This window comes from Belonocnema kinseyi, chromosome 7 (genome assembly GCF_010883055.1).
Source record: "Belonocnema kinseyi isolate 2016_QV_RU_SX_M_011 chromosome 7, B_treatae_v1, whole genome shotgun sequence".
In the NCBI taxonomy this organism is placed as follows: domain Eukaryota; kingdom Metazoa; phylum Arthropoda; class Insecta; order Hymenoptera; family Cynipidae; genus Belonocnema; species Belonocnema kinseyi.
This window is the reverse complement of record NC_046663.1, coordinates 48,037,354-48,054,826: the sequence shown is the minus strand read 5'-3', so window position 1 is coordinate 48,054,826 and position 17,473 is coordinate 48,037,354. Positions and strand designations below refer to the sequence as shown.

Below are 17,473 nucleotides of genomic sequence, written 5' to 3'. Positions count from 1 at the left end.
CCCCCCCCCCCCGTTTTAGTCAAATGTCCACGTTTTGAGACCCCCTGAATCCGAATTCGTTAGCCAGACATTTGGGGTGAAAATTCAAAAAGTGAGCGTATTTTGAACATTTTTGAGACCTTTTTTTTCAAATTCAAAAATTGTTTGTACGGATATTCATAGTATTCAATCAGGCAATCAATTTATCCTAATGACTTTTTTTTATAAAACCAAAATTTACAAAAAATTTTATAAATAAACAGATATGACGAAAAAATTACCTTTTTTCTATTTGACGTTCCCGGTGCTCGTCAATAACAGAAAAATGGTTGAAATCGCTCAGTTTGCACAAAATAGCATTAGTAAAAGATATTGAAATATTAGGCAATATACAAAAGCAATTTTTTATCAACAAATTATTTGACAAACATTTTTTTTAACGATTTTCGATAAATACAGGTTTTTTCAAGTTATTTTGTAAGAAATTGGAATCGAAACAATATTATATGAAAAAAATTCTCTTCTGTTTATAATTGTTCATATTATAAACAAATTTAATACACAAAGGCAGTAATCAGACATTTTTCGACAGAAATATTCGTTTTTTTCTAGGTTAATTATTTTCAGTTTGGAAGTTTATGCTAATTTTAGCAAAATTCATGATTTGTTGATTAATCTTATGATTTTTTAAACAAATTTAATAAACAACTGCATTAATCCGGCGTTTGTAGACAGAAAAATTTGTTTTTTTCAATAGCAGTTTTTCCAGTTGAGAACTTCATGAAACAATTTCAGCAAAATTCATAATTTCTTGATCAATTTTATGAGTCTTTTAAAACAAATTTAATAAACAAATGCATTATTCGAGTATCTGTCGATGAAAAATTTATTTTTTTCGATATCCTAATTAAAACTGTTGACATAGAAAAAAAAACGAATTTTTCTGTCGACAAATGCCCTATTAATGCATTTATTCATCAAACTTGTTTAAAGAAATAATAAAATATATCAACTCATTATGAATTTTGCTGAAATTTCCATCAAGTTCCCATATGAAAAGACTGGCCATTGAAAAATCGAATTTTTCTTCCGACAAATGCTCGAATGAAGGGGAGAAAATTTATTTTTTGATCGGGAATTTTACGAATTTTTAGAAAAAAAAGTCAGTTTAAAATCTTGTGTTTTTTTGTTGTTCCAACCGTTTAGGTTATATGTTGATTATATTTGGTTGAAAATTCAACAATTTGGTTGAAAATTCATATTTTCGGTTTGAAAATTCAACTGGAATTGAAGTCCATTTGATTATTTTTTCTTAACAATTTAACAATATTGTTAAAAAGTCATTCTTTTTTGTTGAAAATTCAACTGTTTTGTTGAAAATGTGTGTTATTTTTTGGCTTGAAAATTCATATTGCCGGATTAAAATTTCAACTGGAGTTGAAGTTACTTTTATAAATTTATTAAAAATTCAACTGTTTTGTTGAATTTTGTTGTTGTTGAAAATTCGTTATTGGTTGAAAGTTCATATTTTCGGTTTCAAAATTCAACTGAAATTGAAGTTACTTTTATTATTTTTTGTTTAAAAGTCATTCCTTTTTGTTGAAAATGCAGGTGCTCTGTTGGGCATGTTTTTTTTAAGAATTCAACTGGAGCAAATAATTTTATTATGTTTTGTTAAAAAATTTAACAACTGCGTTGTTGAAATGTGTTGTTATTGAAAATTCAACAATTTTGGTTATTTTTTAAATATATTTTGTTGAAAATTCAACAATTTTGTTTAAAAGTAATCATTTTGTATTGAAAGTTCAACTGTTTTGTCGAATTTTGTTGTTGATAATTCACATTTGTTTGAAAATTTAACTGGAATTGAAGTTAATTTTATTATTTTTTGTAACAAATTTAACAATATTGTTAAAAAGTGATTCCTTTTTTGTTGAGTATAGAATGTTCTAATGATTTTTTGCTCTAAGAATTCAACTAGAGAAAATAATTTCATTATTTTTGGTAACAATTTAACAACTGTGTTATTGAAAGTTTGTGTTTTTGTTGTTGTTGAAAATGCAACTATTTTTGTTATATTTTCATTATATTCTGTTGAATATTCAAAAACTTAAAAAAAAAATTAAACTGTTTTGTTGAAATTTGTTTGTTGAAAATTGAACTATTTTGGTTAAAAGCTCAACTATTTGGTTGAAAATTAATATTTTCGGGTTAAAAATTCAATTTCTTGGTTGAGAATTCATATTGTCGGGCTAAAAATTTAACTGGTGTTGAAGTTACTTTTATTATATTTTGTTGAAAATTCAACAATTTTATTAAGAAGTTATTCTTTTTCTTTGAAAATTCTAGCATTTTTTTTAATTCCGTTGTTAAAAATTCATATTTTTGGTTTAAAATTTCAACTGGAATTGAAATTTTATTAATTTTTGTTAAAAATTTAACAATTTTCATTTTTTTAATTTAAAGAATTTTAAAATGCATTTTTAAAGACATAAAAAATGAAAAATTAGTAACGTTAATTATTAATAAGTGAATAATAATTTATTAACAAGTGAACAAGATTAACAAGTGAATAATAATTTATTTTCCAAGACGAGTTGGAATCAGTTCAAAATTTAAGAATTTCTAGATTTTAACGGTAAAAATTGAACTGCTTCAATTGTAAAGTCTTAGTATTTCAACAAACTCAAATGCTCGATTTTTAACTTTAGAAACGATTTTCAATTAAAAAATAACTTTAAACTATATATTTATAATTAAAGGCTTTTATAAAAGTAAAGTGACCATTTTAGTCTAGAATTTGAAATTTTTCAATTCAGAAAAATAACAAATGCCCCATATTTAGAAATATTTGATTCTTCATGTAAAATCAGGAATTATAAATCAAATATTCAAAGCTGAACAAAAAAACTAAGCTTTAAATGTTACAATTTAAATTTCTCTATTTAAAAAAATTTTATTCACAAGTAACATTGTTGAATTTTGATGTATAATAAATATTGAAAATCTATAATTCCTAGAAAAAACCGAGTAAGTTGAATAGATATTAAAAAGGTCTGAAAAGATAAAAAAGAAATTTGAAATGATTTAAAATAATTTAAACAAAGTGTTTACCTATACCGACAAAATATAGGTATTTGCAGATTTTGAACAAAAAATTTAGAAGCTTTTTAAGAATTATGACAGGCTTAAAAAAATAAAAAATATTTTCTTATGATTCCTGGGAAGATTGAAAATCACGCTTTATTTTGAAAAATTAATTTTAAATGAATATTTAAAGAGATTTAAAAAGATTTCCAAAATGATCAGACATGAATCTGGAAGATTTGAAGGAAATATTTTTCTATTTCGCAGGATTAAAAATTTGTCAGGGGGAATTTTAATCATTTAAAAAAAATGTTTAAAAGTTCTGAAATAATTTCAAGAATAACGTAAAATTTATATAAATGTAAAACAACATGTAGATTTTCCAAGATTTTGGAATAATATTTTGGAAGCTTTTCGAGGATTTTAAAACTATTTAAAATGAAAATAATTGAACTTTTGAATTAAGAATAGTTCACTTTATAACAAAAATGGAATCTTTCAATTTTTTATATTTCTAGCTTAAAATTGTTTGAAATGATTTTCAATTCAGTTTATTACTTTAAATGGAACATTTTTTACCTTCGTTCGAATTTTTAAATTTTTTTATGTGATTAAGAAGGCCACCCTGACTATTTTTAAGGGACCGTGCTTAAATTACGTAACGGATCAGGGGGAGGGGGCTTTATTCATGTACGTAATTTTTGGAAATTCAAAAATGAAACAAATAAACCACAGTAATTGTACCGAAAGTTAATATGAATTTAAATTTACACGCCAAACAATCATCAACTATTTCTTTTGAAATTTTGTTTTAAAAATTAATCTGTTTTAGAAGAAATTTCATCTTCCTTGCATAAAACTGGAACTATTTGGTAAAAAATTTAACAATTTTTTTAAACTAATCATTTTTGTTTGTTTGAAAATTTAACTATTTTGTTGAAAATTCGTCTTTTTGGGTTGGCAATTTAACTGGCTTGGTACAAAATCAGATATTTAGTTAAAAATTCATATTTTCGATTTAAATATTCGATTGTAATTCAACGTAATTTTATTATTTTATTAAAAATTCCACAATGTAGTTAAAAGTAATTCTTTTTGGTTGAAAATTCATCTCTTTTGTTAAAAATTTGTCATTGGTTGAAAATTCCACTGTTTTATTGAAAATTCATGTGTGCGTGTTAAGAAAACAAAATCTCTTTGTAGAAAATTAACCTTTTATTTAAAATTCATATTTTGTTGCTGATAATTCAACTGAATTTGTTTAAAATGAAAACTATTTTTTTTTTAAATTTGACTTTTTTATTTAAAAGTTCATATTTTTTAATAAAAATATTGCATTCATTGTTGGATGGAAATGCGATTGTTTTTTTTTTAATTCAGCTGTTTCCTAGAAAAATTACTTTCTGTTTAATTGAAAATTCAACTTTTTTTAAATTTGTTTTTTTTTTATTTAAAAATTCACCTGTTACACAATTCCTATTTTGGTATTGGAAAGTGAACTGAAATATTCTTTAGATGGCAATTTAACTCTTTTTTAATTCATGTATTTTACAAGAAACGTTATCTTTTTTGAATAAAAATGCAACTGTTCGGTTGAAAATGAAACTATTTTTTGAAAGTCTGTGTTTTTTATTTTAAAATTCACCTGATTTAGCAGAAATTACACCTTTCATGGACAAAAATAGAAGAGTTTGGTTGCAAATTTTTTAAATCCTTGAAATCATTGAAATCTTTGTCAAATAATTAAATTTTTTGCAAAATCTTTGAAATATTTGAAATTTTTCCGAAATGCTTAGAAAATTAATGAAATCTTTGTGAAATATTAGATAATATTTATTAAATTCTTTAAATCATTGCAAAATATTTTAAATTTTGGGGAAAAAATTGAAATCTTTGAAATATTTTTCAAGCATTTTTGAAATTATGCAGGGTGGCCGCTGGACCGGAAAACCTGAAAAACCGGTAAATGACCACGAATTTTATGAGACCGGGAAAAATCGGGAAATGGCAGTGAATTTATTTTTTGACCGGGAATTTTACAAATGTTTAGAGAAAAAAATCTGAATTAATGAATGATTCTTAAAATTGAACTGTACTTTATATCTTAAAAAGTAAATAATAATTGATTTTGCAAGACGATTAGCATTCAGTCCACAATTTTAGAATTTCCGGATTTTAACGTTAAAAATTAAACTGTTTTAATTGGAAAGTCTCCTTAGTTAAATCATTGTCTAAAATATGATATTTTTAAACCATTCAATTTCAAAATTTTCAATTAAGAAAAATAACAATTACTTAATATTTAGAAATATCTGACTCTTCATTTAACATCAGTAATTTTAATTGTTTTATTTAAAAAAAATTAATTTGTAATTCAAATGATTGAATTTTGATGTCTAAATAATAATTGAACACTTATTGTTCTCAGAAAAAATTCGAGTAAGTTGAAAAAATATTTAGAAGTTTTGAGAAAATTCAAAATTAATTAAAATTTTGAAATGATTTCAAATGATTTAAACGAAAAGTTTCAAAAATTAATTTTCAAAGAATATTTAAATAGATTTGTGATTTAAAAAATTATTAAAAATTCATTTGAATGATTTTAAGGAAATTTTTTCAATTTGGCAAGATTAAAAAAAACGTGTCATAATGTCAAACATCATGCTAATATTTAAAGATTTTGAAATAAAATTTCTAAGCATTTTCAGGATTTTTAAACTATTTATAATAAGAATAACTTTTAATTTAGAAAGTGTTCAATTTATAACGAAAAAATGTAATCGTTTTATTCTTAATATTTCTAGTTTAAAATGCTTAAAATGATACAATTTGGAAATTTTCTGAATGCATTGATTCATTCTTCAATTTAGAGCTTTGAAAATGATAACGTGGATTTATATTTTTGGAAGTGAATGTGAATCTTTGAATTCTATAATTTATAAAAATTCATATTTTTAATTTGGTAGTTTAACTGCATTTAATTTTAAATTGTTCAATTGAAAATTGTTGGTGGCTTCCTTTTCACACGTGTACATTATTAAGCATTTGAATACAACATTTTTTAATTTAAAAACTTTTAAACTTCAGTTTTAATAGTTGAAAATTCAAGAGTTCCACTTTGAGGTGCTTTAATTTGCAGCTACGTTTTTATTACTTCAAATGGAACTATTTGAAGTTCGATTTTTTAAATTTAATGGGCCCTTGTGAAATCTTTTTAATCTATCCGAAATCTTTGTGAATTAACTTTTGCAAAAATTTAAAAATATTTTGTAATATTTGTGAAAATGATTGAAATCTTTTGAAAATAAGAAATATTTTACCTATTTAAAAAAAATCGAAAATCTGCGAAATATTTTTTGGTATAATATTATTACACTATGTACAAGTTATGTGTCATTCAATATTATAAGTTTATTCTCCTTCTCCCGCCTAGAGGAAAAAGGGTACGCTGCTTCTGTATAGAGGGATTATAATCCATCACGTAATTAATGTACGACCCCTAACTTTATTCTGAAAAAAATATATTTTCAGGGATGATTTAGCAGAGGAGGAAGTCAGGGGCTGGGAAGTGATCCAAGAATGTTTGTCGATGATACTGACTCATACCGAACTTCACAAAAGGCCTCAATTACTTTGGGATTGGGCCAGAAGTATCATTCTCATGGCTCATGAGCACGGTGGTACCTATTATTATGAAACCCTAACAACATTCGGAGAAGCTCACAGTCGTGCTGTACTTTTAGCATTAGCAAATGATTCCAATCAAGTTCAGAAATGGACTGCCGAGCAAATAGTTGAGATTCTTTTACAGTGTTCTGAACAACCCGGACGATATCCTTGCGACGAAAAACGCAGTTGCATACCCTTCGGCTTCTGGTACACCTTGCAAGACGATCTCAGTACGCTCGACCAACCTATGGAGAATAAAGCCAAGTTGGCTCTACAACCTATTTACGCTCGTTTAGCGCAAGCTTTATTACGCAAAGCTACTTTACCGATGACATCGGACGAGGCTGGTGATGCCGATGATCGTGAACTTCACAGATGTTACAGACAGGATGTTGCCGACACGCTCGTTTATTGCTACAACGTTCTCGGCCCAGAGTTGCTCCTGCTCCTCGGACAAAGACTGAGCCAGCCACCTGAAGAGATAGAAAACTGGACATATGTCGAGTCAAGTCTGCATGCCTTCAATGCTCTATCCGATTGCATCGGGACCCAAGAATCCCACTACGTTCCAGCACTCATGAACATCATTTTCACCTATATTCCTTACGAGAACTATCCTGGAGATGTCTTGGCGTGTGCTTGTCTGACGATAGGCGCATATGCTGAATGGCTAGGAGAGCATCCGACACCTTGGCTAGAGAGATCCTTAAAATTGATCTCACTGGGTTTGACCCAGAGTTCAGTGACAGCACCAGCGGCTAGTATGGCTCTCAAAGATATATCGCGAGAATGTGGTCCTCATCTTGCTCCATTAGCGCCATCTATTCTGGACACGATTGGACATACTCTACCGAAAATTGCTCCCGTCGGAATTGAGGGATTGCGACTCATGTATGCTGCTGGGAAGTTGTTGAATTCATTGCCTACAACCGAGCAACAAATTTCCTATTTGGACGCTACTTTAGGACTCTGCATCACGAGACTGCGAGAGCTTTTACAACACTCGGTAGCCACTGCCCGAGTTGCGGTTTCTAATCAATTGAAGATGGTTACGATGTTCTTCTCGACTCTGGACGGATCGATTGGAAAGACTGTGCTTGAAGGACTTTTGCCCCTCTTTCGACAAATTGTTGGTCATCCCGAGTGGAGTCGTGATGATATCACATTGGAGGCTATGCACTCGTGTGCTCAGAAATCGCTGTCGTCGTTGCTACATCCTGAAGAAGATGCGAGACCGTTGCTCGAGATTTTAAATATGTCGTATAAAATCAAACCGCATCCGGCTGCTCTCAATCTTCTCCGGCAGTTGGTGCTGCTCTTTGGACGAGATTCGAATAATACTGTGGGGCCAATCTTTGCCGAATTGAGCAGTATTACTTTAGCGGGAGTTTCCGCCTGTCGATCACTTGGTGGAAATTTGTCGGATTTGACGGATTTACTCGAGGCTTATCTCGGATTGTTGGCGCAAATTTGTAAAAAGAATGCGACTTTACTGCTGCAGATTCCAGATCAGGTTCCGGAAATGTTGAAATGTGGTGGGTATTTTTATTATTGAAAAGCAGTGGGTAATGGCAGGCCTGAGATTTAGAGTTTCAAGCCGGTTATATTTTTTTTAATTAATAGAAAATTGCATTTTTTCGTTAACTTTTCGGTTGAAAATTCATCTATTTTTTTTTTTAATTTACCTGTTTTAGCTGAAATTAAATCTTTTTTGATAAACATGCAACTGTTTGGTTAGAAATTAAGCTATTATACTACTTTATTGAAAACTTAACTAATTCGTAGAAAATTTACTTTTTGGGTAAATTTATATTTTTGTGATAAAAAATTAACTGAAATATTTTCTGGATGAAAGTTAGTGGAAGAAATATTTAAAAGTTTTGAAAACATTAAAAATTTGAAATTATTTCAAATATTTTAAACAAAGTTTCTACGTGTTTCTACGTGCTATTCGTACAAAAATGTCGGTTCTAATAGTCCACGGCCTAATTTATAACCAAATATAGATTTTGAGAGATTTCGTCAAAAAAATTAGAAGCTTTTTAAGAATTTTGAAAGGTTTCCGGATAATGAAAAGCATTTTATAGAAAAATTTAAAATGATTTTTTATTTCGAAAAATGCATTTGAAGAAAATATTTAAAAATATTTATAAAGGTTTACAAAAATATTAAAAATTAATTTGGAGAATTTTAAGGAAATTTTTTCAATTCCGCAGGATTTTGAAAAAATGCAACTAATTTTAAAACATGTTTAGAAATTCTGGAAAAATTTTTAAATAATGAAAAATTTGAAAAAATAACAAACAACATGTAAATGTTTAAAGATTTTGAAATAAAATTTTGAAGCATTTTAAGGATTTTTAAACTATTTAAAATAAGAATAACTTTTTGATTTTAGAAGTTTTCAATCATTAAAAAAAATTAGTTGTTCTATTTTAAATGTTTCTAGCTTAAAATGCTTAAAATTATATATATTTAAACATTTTTAAATGCATTGATTGATTCTTCAATTTAGAGCATTGAAAATGATAAGGTGGATTTATATTTTTGGAAGTAAATCTGAATCTTTGAACTCTATTGGGAATAGAGTTCTTAGCCGGTTATATTACTTTGAGAACGGTAACGAGAATGAGAATATTACCGAGAATATAACCGAGAAATAAATTCTCTGAGAATTTATGAGAATCTCAGAATTTATTTTAATGGAAAATTGCATTTTTTCGTTAACTTTTCGTTTAAAAATTCAACTATTTTTTGTTAAAGTTTGTCTTTTTTCATTTTAAAGTTTACCTGTTTCAGCTGAAATTAAATCTTTTTTTGATAAAAATGCAACTGTTCGGTTAGAAATTAAGCTATAATACTATTTTCGGATTGAAAATTCAATTTTTTTCGTAGATACTTCTTTTTTTGTTACAAAAATTCAGTTGTTGTTACTGAGTTAACTAGAGTCTTTTTTGGATGAAAATTCAACTTTTTGTAACAAAAATTCTTCTGCTTTAAGATAAATTTCATATTTTTTTAATAAAAATGCAACTAATTGCTGGAGAATTCAACAATTTTGTTAAAAAGTCATCCTTTTTGATTAAAAATTTGTCATTTTGGATTAAAAATTCAATTTTTATGGTAGAAAATTATTTCTTGTTAAAAAATTCATAGTTTGATCGTGAAAACTCGACTAAAATCTTTTTCAACGGAAAATTCAATAGTTTTTTTGAAAGTTGATCTTTTTCAATTAAAATTTTATCTGTTATAGAATAAATTTCATTTTTTAAATGAAAATGCAACTTTTTGGTTAAAAATCGTTCTTCTTTGCTTGATAATTCAACTAATTTGTTTAAAACATTTGGTTGAATTGCTTTGTTAAGAAATCACTTTTTTTGTTAAAGATTTATATTTTAAGTTGAAAAATTATCTCGTTGGTTAAACATTTAATTATCTTGGTGCAAATTAATCTTTTGTAATTAAAAATCAAACTATTTGGGTCAAAAGTTAAAGTACATTGTAAATTTTGTTATTTAAGGCTTATGTCTGCTTGAAAATTTAACGGTTTAATGGAAAATACTTTTTTTTTTTAGAATTCATTTCTTAACAGAAAATCGAACTTTTTCATTTTTTTAAGATTGATATTTTTTAGTTGAAAAATCGCTTTTTTTGTAAAAAATTATTTTTTAGTTTGAAATTTCCTTTTTTTTGCGTAAAAATGCATCAGTTTCATGGAAAATTAATTTTCCGTTAAACGGTCATATTTTTTGTTTGAAAATTGCATTTTTGTAAAGAACAATTGTCTTCGGGTTTGAAGGTTCAATAATTTAGATAAACTTTTATTTATTTTTTGAGTGAAAACTATTTATTTGTTGGAAATTCGTCTTTTTGGTTTTAAAATTCCTTTCTTTTGTTGTATAAATTTCATTGTTTTTTTATTAAAATATAAACTATGACACTTTTTTGTTGGCAATTTGTCTTTTTTAGGTTGAATATTCAACTATTATGTTAAACATCCAATTATTTTGTTGAAAATTCCAGTATTTTGTCAAAGAGTTATCTTTTAAAGTAGAAAAAACTTGTTTTCTTTTTCAATACTTTTCAATTCCAATACTTTTTTTAAAAATGAACTAATTTGACAATTTTTTTCTTTAAAAATTGTAATATTCCATTTTTCGTTGGAGATTTACCTTTTTTAAGTTTAAAAATCGTCTTCTTCGTTAGAAAATTAATCTTGTTTCTTCAAGATTCATCTTTTTGCTTGAGGATTCAATTATTTAGTTAAAAATTCGACTTTCTTGGTTTAATTTAAGTGGGTACAAATTTTTCTTTTTCTAGTGAAAAATTCATTTCTTTATCTAAAAAATTATCTATTTCAGTTTCGGATGCAAATTTATACTTCATAAGACGAAAATTTCAAGTATTTGACACTTTTTTAGCAATGATACTATTTTGCTACTATTTCGAAAACAAGTATACGAAAGACACTATTTTCTCAAAATTTTCCACCATATTAACGAATAACAATATAATGGAAAATAAAAAATGAAATAGTAATTCACAACAAAGTACATACATTTTTACACAAGTAGTTGAATTTTCAAGCAAGAAAATTAATTTGTCACAAAAAAATACGAATTTTCAACAAATAGATCATTTTTTTAACTAAATGGTTTGAACAGGGAATGTGATATTAGACGAAATTTTATTTGATTAAGTTTCAGCTCACACTTTTTTCGTTACTAAAATGTGTTAACCAATCAGTTGAATTTTCAACAAAATAGTTCAGATCTCAGTTAAAAAAATCATGGAATCATCACCTGAAATTTGAAGAAACTTGACTTAGATAATATTGAAATCTTGGAAATGACGTGGTATTCAACTTTATCTGTAAAATCATGGAAATTACTTGGAATTTAAACATACATGACTTAAAAAAATCTTTGAAAACTAAAATAGACCTGGAATATCAACAAACTTGGCTTTAAAAAACCATAGAAACTCTAAAAAGGACCCGGAAGTTGAACAAGCTCGACTTGAAAAATAATTGAAACGCCCAAAAATGACATATAATTTCGAAAAACTTGACATTAAAAACCCTTGAAACCCCTAAAAATGGCCAGGAATTTGAACAAACTTGTCTTGCAAAATCCTTGAAAATTCTAGAAATTACCTGGAATGTAAACAAACTTCACCTGGAAAACCTTGAAAATCATGAAAATCACCTGGAATTTAAACAATATTGACTTTAAAAATTCTTAAAAACTAAAAAAGACCTGGAATTTGAACAAGCTTGACTTAAAAAATAATTGCAAACCCCAAAAACAACATGGAATTTAGACAAACTTGACTCTAGTGAGGGCGTGGAATTCAACTTTACCTGTAAAACCTTGAAAATTATGAGAATGACCTGGAATTTAAACATACTTGACTTAAAAATCCCATGAAAAGTAAAAAAATACCTGGAATTTCATCAAACTTTACTTGAAAAATCCATGGAAAGTCTAAAAAAGATGACCTGGAGTTTGAACAATCCTAACTTGGAAAATACTGAAAATTACCTGGAATTTGAACAAACTTGCCTTGAAAAAATCCTTGAAAACTATAAAAATGATCTGAAATTTAAATCAACTCTACTTGTCAATAATTTAAAACCGTAAAAATGACCTACAATTTGAAAAAATATGACTAGAAAATTTTAGAAACGACCTGGAATTTAAACAACCTCGAACCGGAAAATCTTGACACCTTGGAAAAAACGTGGAATTCAACTTGACGTGTAAACACTTGAAAATCCTAAAAATGATCAGGAATTTAAACATACTTGACATAAAGAATCCTTGAAAACTAAAAAAGATCGGAAATTTCAACCAACTCTATTTGAAAAATCCATGTAAAATCTAAAAATGACCTGGAATTTGAACAAACTTGACTTGCAATGTCCTTGAAAATCTTAGAAATGACCTGGAATTTAAACATGCTTGACCTGGAAAACCTTGAAACCCTGTAAAAACGTAGAATTCAACTTGACCTGTAAACTCTTGAAAATGCTAAAAATTACAAGGAATTTAAACATAATTAACTTAAAAATCCTTGAAAACTAAAAGAGACCTGGAATTTCAACAAACAATATTTGAAAAATCAATGTAAACTCTAAAAATGACCTGGAATTTGAACAAACTTGACTTGAAAAATCATTGAAAACCCTAAAAATGGCCTGGAGTTTGAAAACACTTGGCTTTAAAAATGCCTGAAACTGTTAGAAATGACCTAGAATTTAAACAAACGTGACCCGGAAACCTTGTAACCCTGAGAACGACGTGGAATTCTTCTTGACCTGTAAACCGATGTAAACTCTAAAAATGACCCGGAATTTGAACAAACTTGACTTGAAAAATCATTGAAAACCCTGAAAATGACCTGAAGTTTGAAAAAACTTGACTTGAAAAATCCCTGAAAATCTTAGAAATTACCTGGAATTTAAACAAACTTGACCTGGAAACCTTGAAACCCTAAAAATGACGAGGAATTCAAATTAATCCATAAAACATTGAAAAATCATTAAACGACCTGGAATTTGAACATAATTGACTTAAAAAATTCTTGAAAACTAAAGTAGACCTGGAATTTCAACAAACTTGAGTTAAAAAACTATGGAAACTCCTAACAATTATGTTCTTAACATCAGATAATAAAAGTTTTTTTTTTACAATCGCAGGCCTGGGTATATAAATCATTGGTGTGGATTTTGTGGATTAATTAATTATATTATTCTTATAGGTGTCGCTTGTTTACTTATACCAGAAACGGGAACGACGAAGGCTGCTGGAAGTTTTCTAACCCATGCCATCATGCAAAGCCCACACTTGCAAACATTCATACAACCTGTTGGACAAGAACTTGTATGCGTCTTAATGCAATGCATTGGTAAAAATCTATCAAAATAATAAATAATAATAAATTAGAACTTATTTATTAATTAATAATTGAATAATGATTAATTAATTAATTTCTGCCTCGAAATTTCTGTCCATGAAACTCAATAGAGTTGTTTTCTTCTTCAATTATTAAATTTGAAAAGAAATTTGGAAATAGGCTATGTTATTTACTCGTCATTTATTGATTCTCGGTTGAATATTTAACTGTTTGATAGAAAACTCGTAGTTTGACTTGAAAATTTTACAATTTGGTAGAAAATTGAACTATTTGGTACCAAATTAAACAGTTTTGTTAAAAAATTGTTTTTTTTTTTATTGAAACTTAATTCTCTTAAATTAAAATCTAACTACTCCATTTTTTGTTAAAAATTGATATTTTTTAGTTCAAAAATTCAACTATTTTTTTTTAATGTTCAGAAACGAAAAAAAGGTAAACTAAAAATGAATGAAATAAAATTGGGCTAATATCACATCCATTGCTGAAATATTTGGTTAAAAATTGATATAATTTGTTGAAAAATTATATTTTTTGGTAGAAAATTCAACCCTTTGGTTTTTAATTGATGCATTTTGTTAAAAATTCGTCTTTTTTGGTAGAAAATGATTTTTTTGTTAAGAATGCAATTGTATTTTTGGTATGAAAATTCAATAGTTTTGTCGAAAATTCGTTTTCTTTCAATTAAATATTAATTTGTTTAATTGAAAATTTAACTATTTGATTTTTGGTTGAAAATTTATATTTTTCACTTGAAAATTCATATATTTTCATAAAAAATAGTCTTTTTTATAGAAACTTAATCCCTTTTGTTTTAAAATTTAAGCACTTGGTAAAATATATATTTACTTGTTAAAAATTCGTCGTTTTTGTTTGAAAATTAATTTGTGTCATCTGATGATTGAATTATCTGTTTTAAAATTCTTATTTTTTGACACATTCAACTGTTTTTCATTAAAAATTAAAACCTTTTTTTTTGTTTAAATCTGAACTGTGGCATTTTTGGCTGAAAATTTGTATTTTTTAATTCTATTTTCTGGAAAAATTATGCAATTTTTTAAAAATTCATGTTTTTTGTTGAGAATTTAAAATTTTTGACTGCCCCTAATCAGCTATTGAGAAAATTTCTATCTAATTAGCGAAGAAATACCAAAATAGTTTTTAAGAAAATATCAAGAAATATTCGGAAAACATTTATAAAAATTGCTATTTCTTTTAAAAATAATTCCTTTGACATTTCTTACCAAAAATTCTATCAAATTGTTGTATTTCTAAATCGAAAGAGATTAATATTTAACCAACAAGTTGTATTTTTAATCAGGAAATGAGAAATTTCTACAAGAAGAGATGAATTTTCAAACCAAAAAGATGAATGTTCAACAAAATAGATACATTTTCAAGAAAAAAAGTTGTTGATCAATAACGAAAAAAATGAAATTAATTCTTGCATTTTCAAGTTAATAAGGCTAATTTTTAACAAAATAATTTAATTTTTAACAAAAAAAAGATGATTTCTGAGATATATATTTTTTTATTTCAAACGTTTTCAATTCAAAATCATTCATTCTTGTTTCTAGAAATTTTAAACCTAATATTAAAAATGTGTTTGATAATCAATTTTTAAGTCGTTTATATTTTTAATTTTAAGAAATAAAAGTGAAAAAACGTGAAAGCACGCGTGCTAGTCATGAATATTCAATAACAATATTTTAATATTAAATCATTAAATTTCGAGATACTTAAATTTTAAGAAAAATGTTCAATTTTGAACGCTTTGAATTAGAAATGTTTCAATTTCAAAATATACAATTTTAAACGCTTTTATTTAATGTTCAGTTCCTTTTCATTTAATTCCAAATATTGTCCTTTTTCAAGATTTTACCGAATTTTATTATTATTTTATTTTTTATTTTGAACGTTTTACTTCAAAATATACCTAATATTTAAAAATTTGGTTGATAATTAATTTTTAAATCGTTTATATTTTCAATTTTAGAAAATAAAAATGCAAAAACGTGAAATCGCACGTGCTAGTTATAATATTCAATTAAAAATATTTTAATATTAAATCATTAAATTTCGAGATTCTTCGATTTAAAAAAAAAAACAATGTTCAATTTTTTACACTTTTAATTAGAAAAATTTTTTATTTCATTTTGAATGCTTTGAGTTAGAAATGATACAATTTTACCTCCTTTTAAATAAAATGTAATTTTAAATGATACATTTTTAAACGCTTTTATTTCGAAATAATTTCGTAATTTTACCAATGAATATTTACTAATATTTTTTTATTTTGAACGTTTTCAATTCAAAATCTAAAAATATATATATTTTTTTTTGTTTCAAACGCTTTCAATTCGAAATCATTCATTATTGTTTCTAAAACCTTTAAACCTAAGGATTAAAATTTTATTTAATAATCTATTTTTAAATATGTTTCAATTTTTAAATTCAATGAACAGTTGATTTTCAATAAACTGTTTCAATTTTGAGAGCTTCTGATTAAAAATGTTTTAAATTTCAAATAATATATTTTTAAACACTTTAATTGTCCTTTTATCAAAATTTTACTTAATGTAATATTTTTTATTCCAAGCATTTTTAATTCGAAATCTTTCAATATATTTTTTTTTATTTCAAACGCTTTTAATTCGAAACGATTAATTATTCTTTCAGAAATGTTTGAAACATAATTTTTTTTTAATAATTGATTTTTATATCGTGTATATTTGCAATGTTGCGAAATAAAAATCCAGAAACTAATATTTTAATAAATTTTCCTTTCAGCTGGCACTGTACCAAGAAATAATTTAGAAACTCACGCCGAAGTTTTACTAGCGTTAAATAAAATGTGCTCGGAATGGACTGCGCAGTGGCTTCGAAATGCTTTAACCGACGAAGCCACACCACATGTCCCCAAAATTTTAAAAGAAAATTTAATTCGAAACGTTTTACGTGAAAGGACCAGTAAACGAAGACTTTGCGAAACATTGAAAGAGTTTAGCTTACAATGTCTTCAGCATAATTCCGTAGGTTTATAGAGGATACAACGATTTTTTTAGGATCAATTTATATATCGAAAAGCTTAGATTCCATAATTCTTCTTTAGTTATTTGGCAGTAAAAAATATTTTATTATCATTTCTACTTTCACCAGCTGAGATTGAAACTGAATGATAATTTTTTTTTACGAAAAAATAGTCACTTAGTCAATTTTGTTTATACTTTTTTATTATCTAGACTAGCGCGGTTTTGAAAGCGTTTCATGAAATTGTTATATATTATTTAATTAACAAAATGTACCTAACATTTATTTGTTTTATACAAAATAAACGTTATTTCATATTTTGTCGCGTGAGACAAATGTTAGGTAGAATATTTTAAAGATTTTAAAAGTTCATTCAAATATTTGTAATGATCTCTAAAGCTGGCTAATTTTCCAGATGGAGAGAATCTTTTCAGTATTTTCTTTTATAATAAAAAATACGAGGAAAAGAAAAAAAAGCTTCCATAATCATAAAACTGCCGAAATAAAGTTATAAAATAGTTTTAATACCTAAGACTAGACCTAAAACAATTTACTCAATTAAATGTAAACAATGAAGCAATAATTGTTATTTTAGGTATATAGTAGATTTATACTTTCGAAAAATAATTTCTGGCCTAAACAGAAAGTATGATAAGCGACAAGTATTTTTTATGACAACAGATATTTGACACTGTGTTGTACATATTATAAATAGCCATACAAGTTTTGTAATTTGATTTTTATTTAACTTGAACCATATGTATATTAAACGCATAATAAAAAAACGTGTAAC

General features: G+C 26.2%; 1 protein-coding gene across 2 annotated transcripts in view; it reads left to right on the top strand.

Annotated features, from left to right (window-relative positions):
* The window catches only part of LOC117177012 (importin-13), a 25,733-nt gene extending 8,260 nt beyond the window's left edge, over window positions 1-17,473 (top strand). For both annotated transcript variants that reach the window (XM_033367464.1, XM_033367463.1), the window contains exons 6-8: window positions 6,598-8,270; window positions 13,498-13,644; window positions 16,441-17,473. In XM_033367464.1, coding sequence (XP_033223355.1) covers window positions 6,598-8,270; window positions 13,498-13,644; window positions 16,441-16,694 — 2,074 coding nt within the window. In that variant the 3' untranslated portion in view covers window positions 16,695-17,473. The remainder of the gene's footprint in view (window positions 1-6,597; window positions 8,271-13,497; window positions 13,645-16,440) is intronic.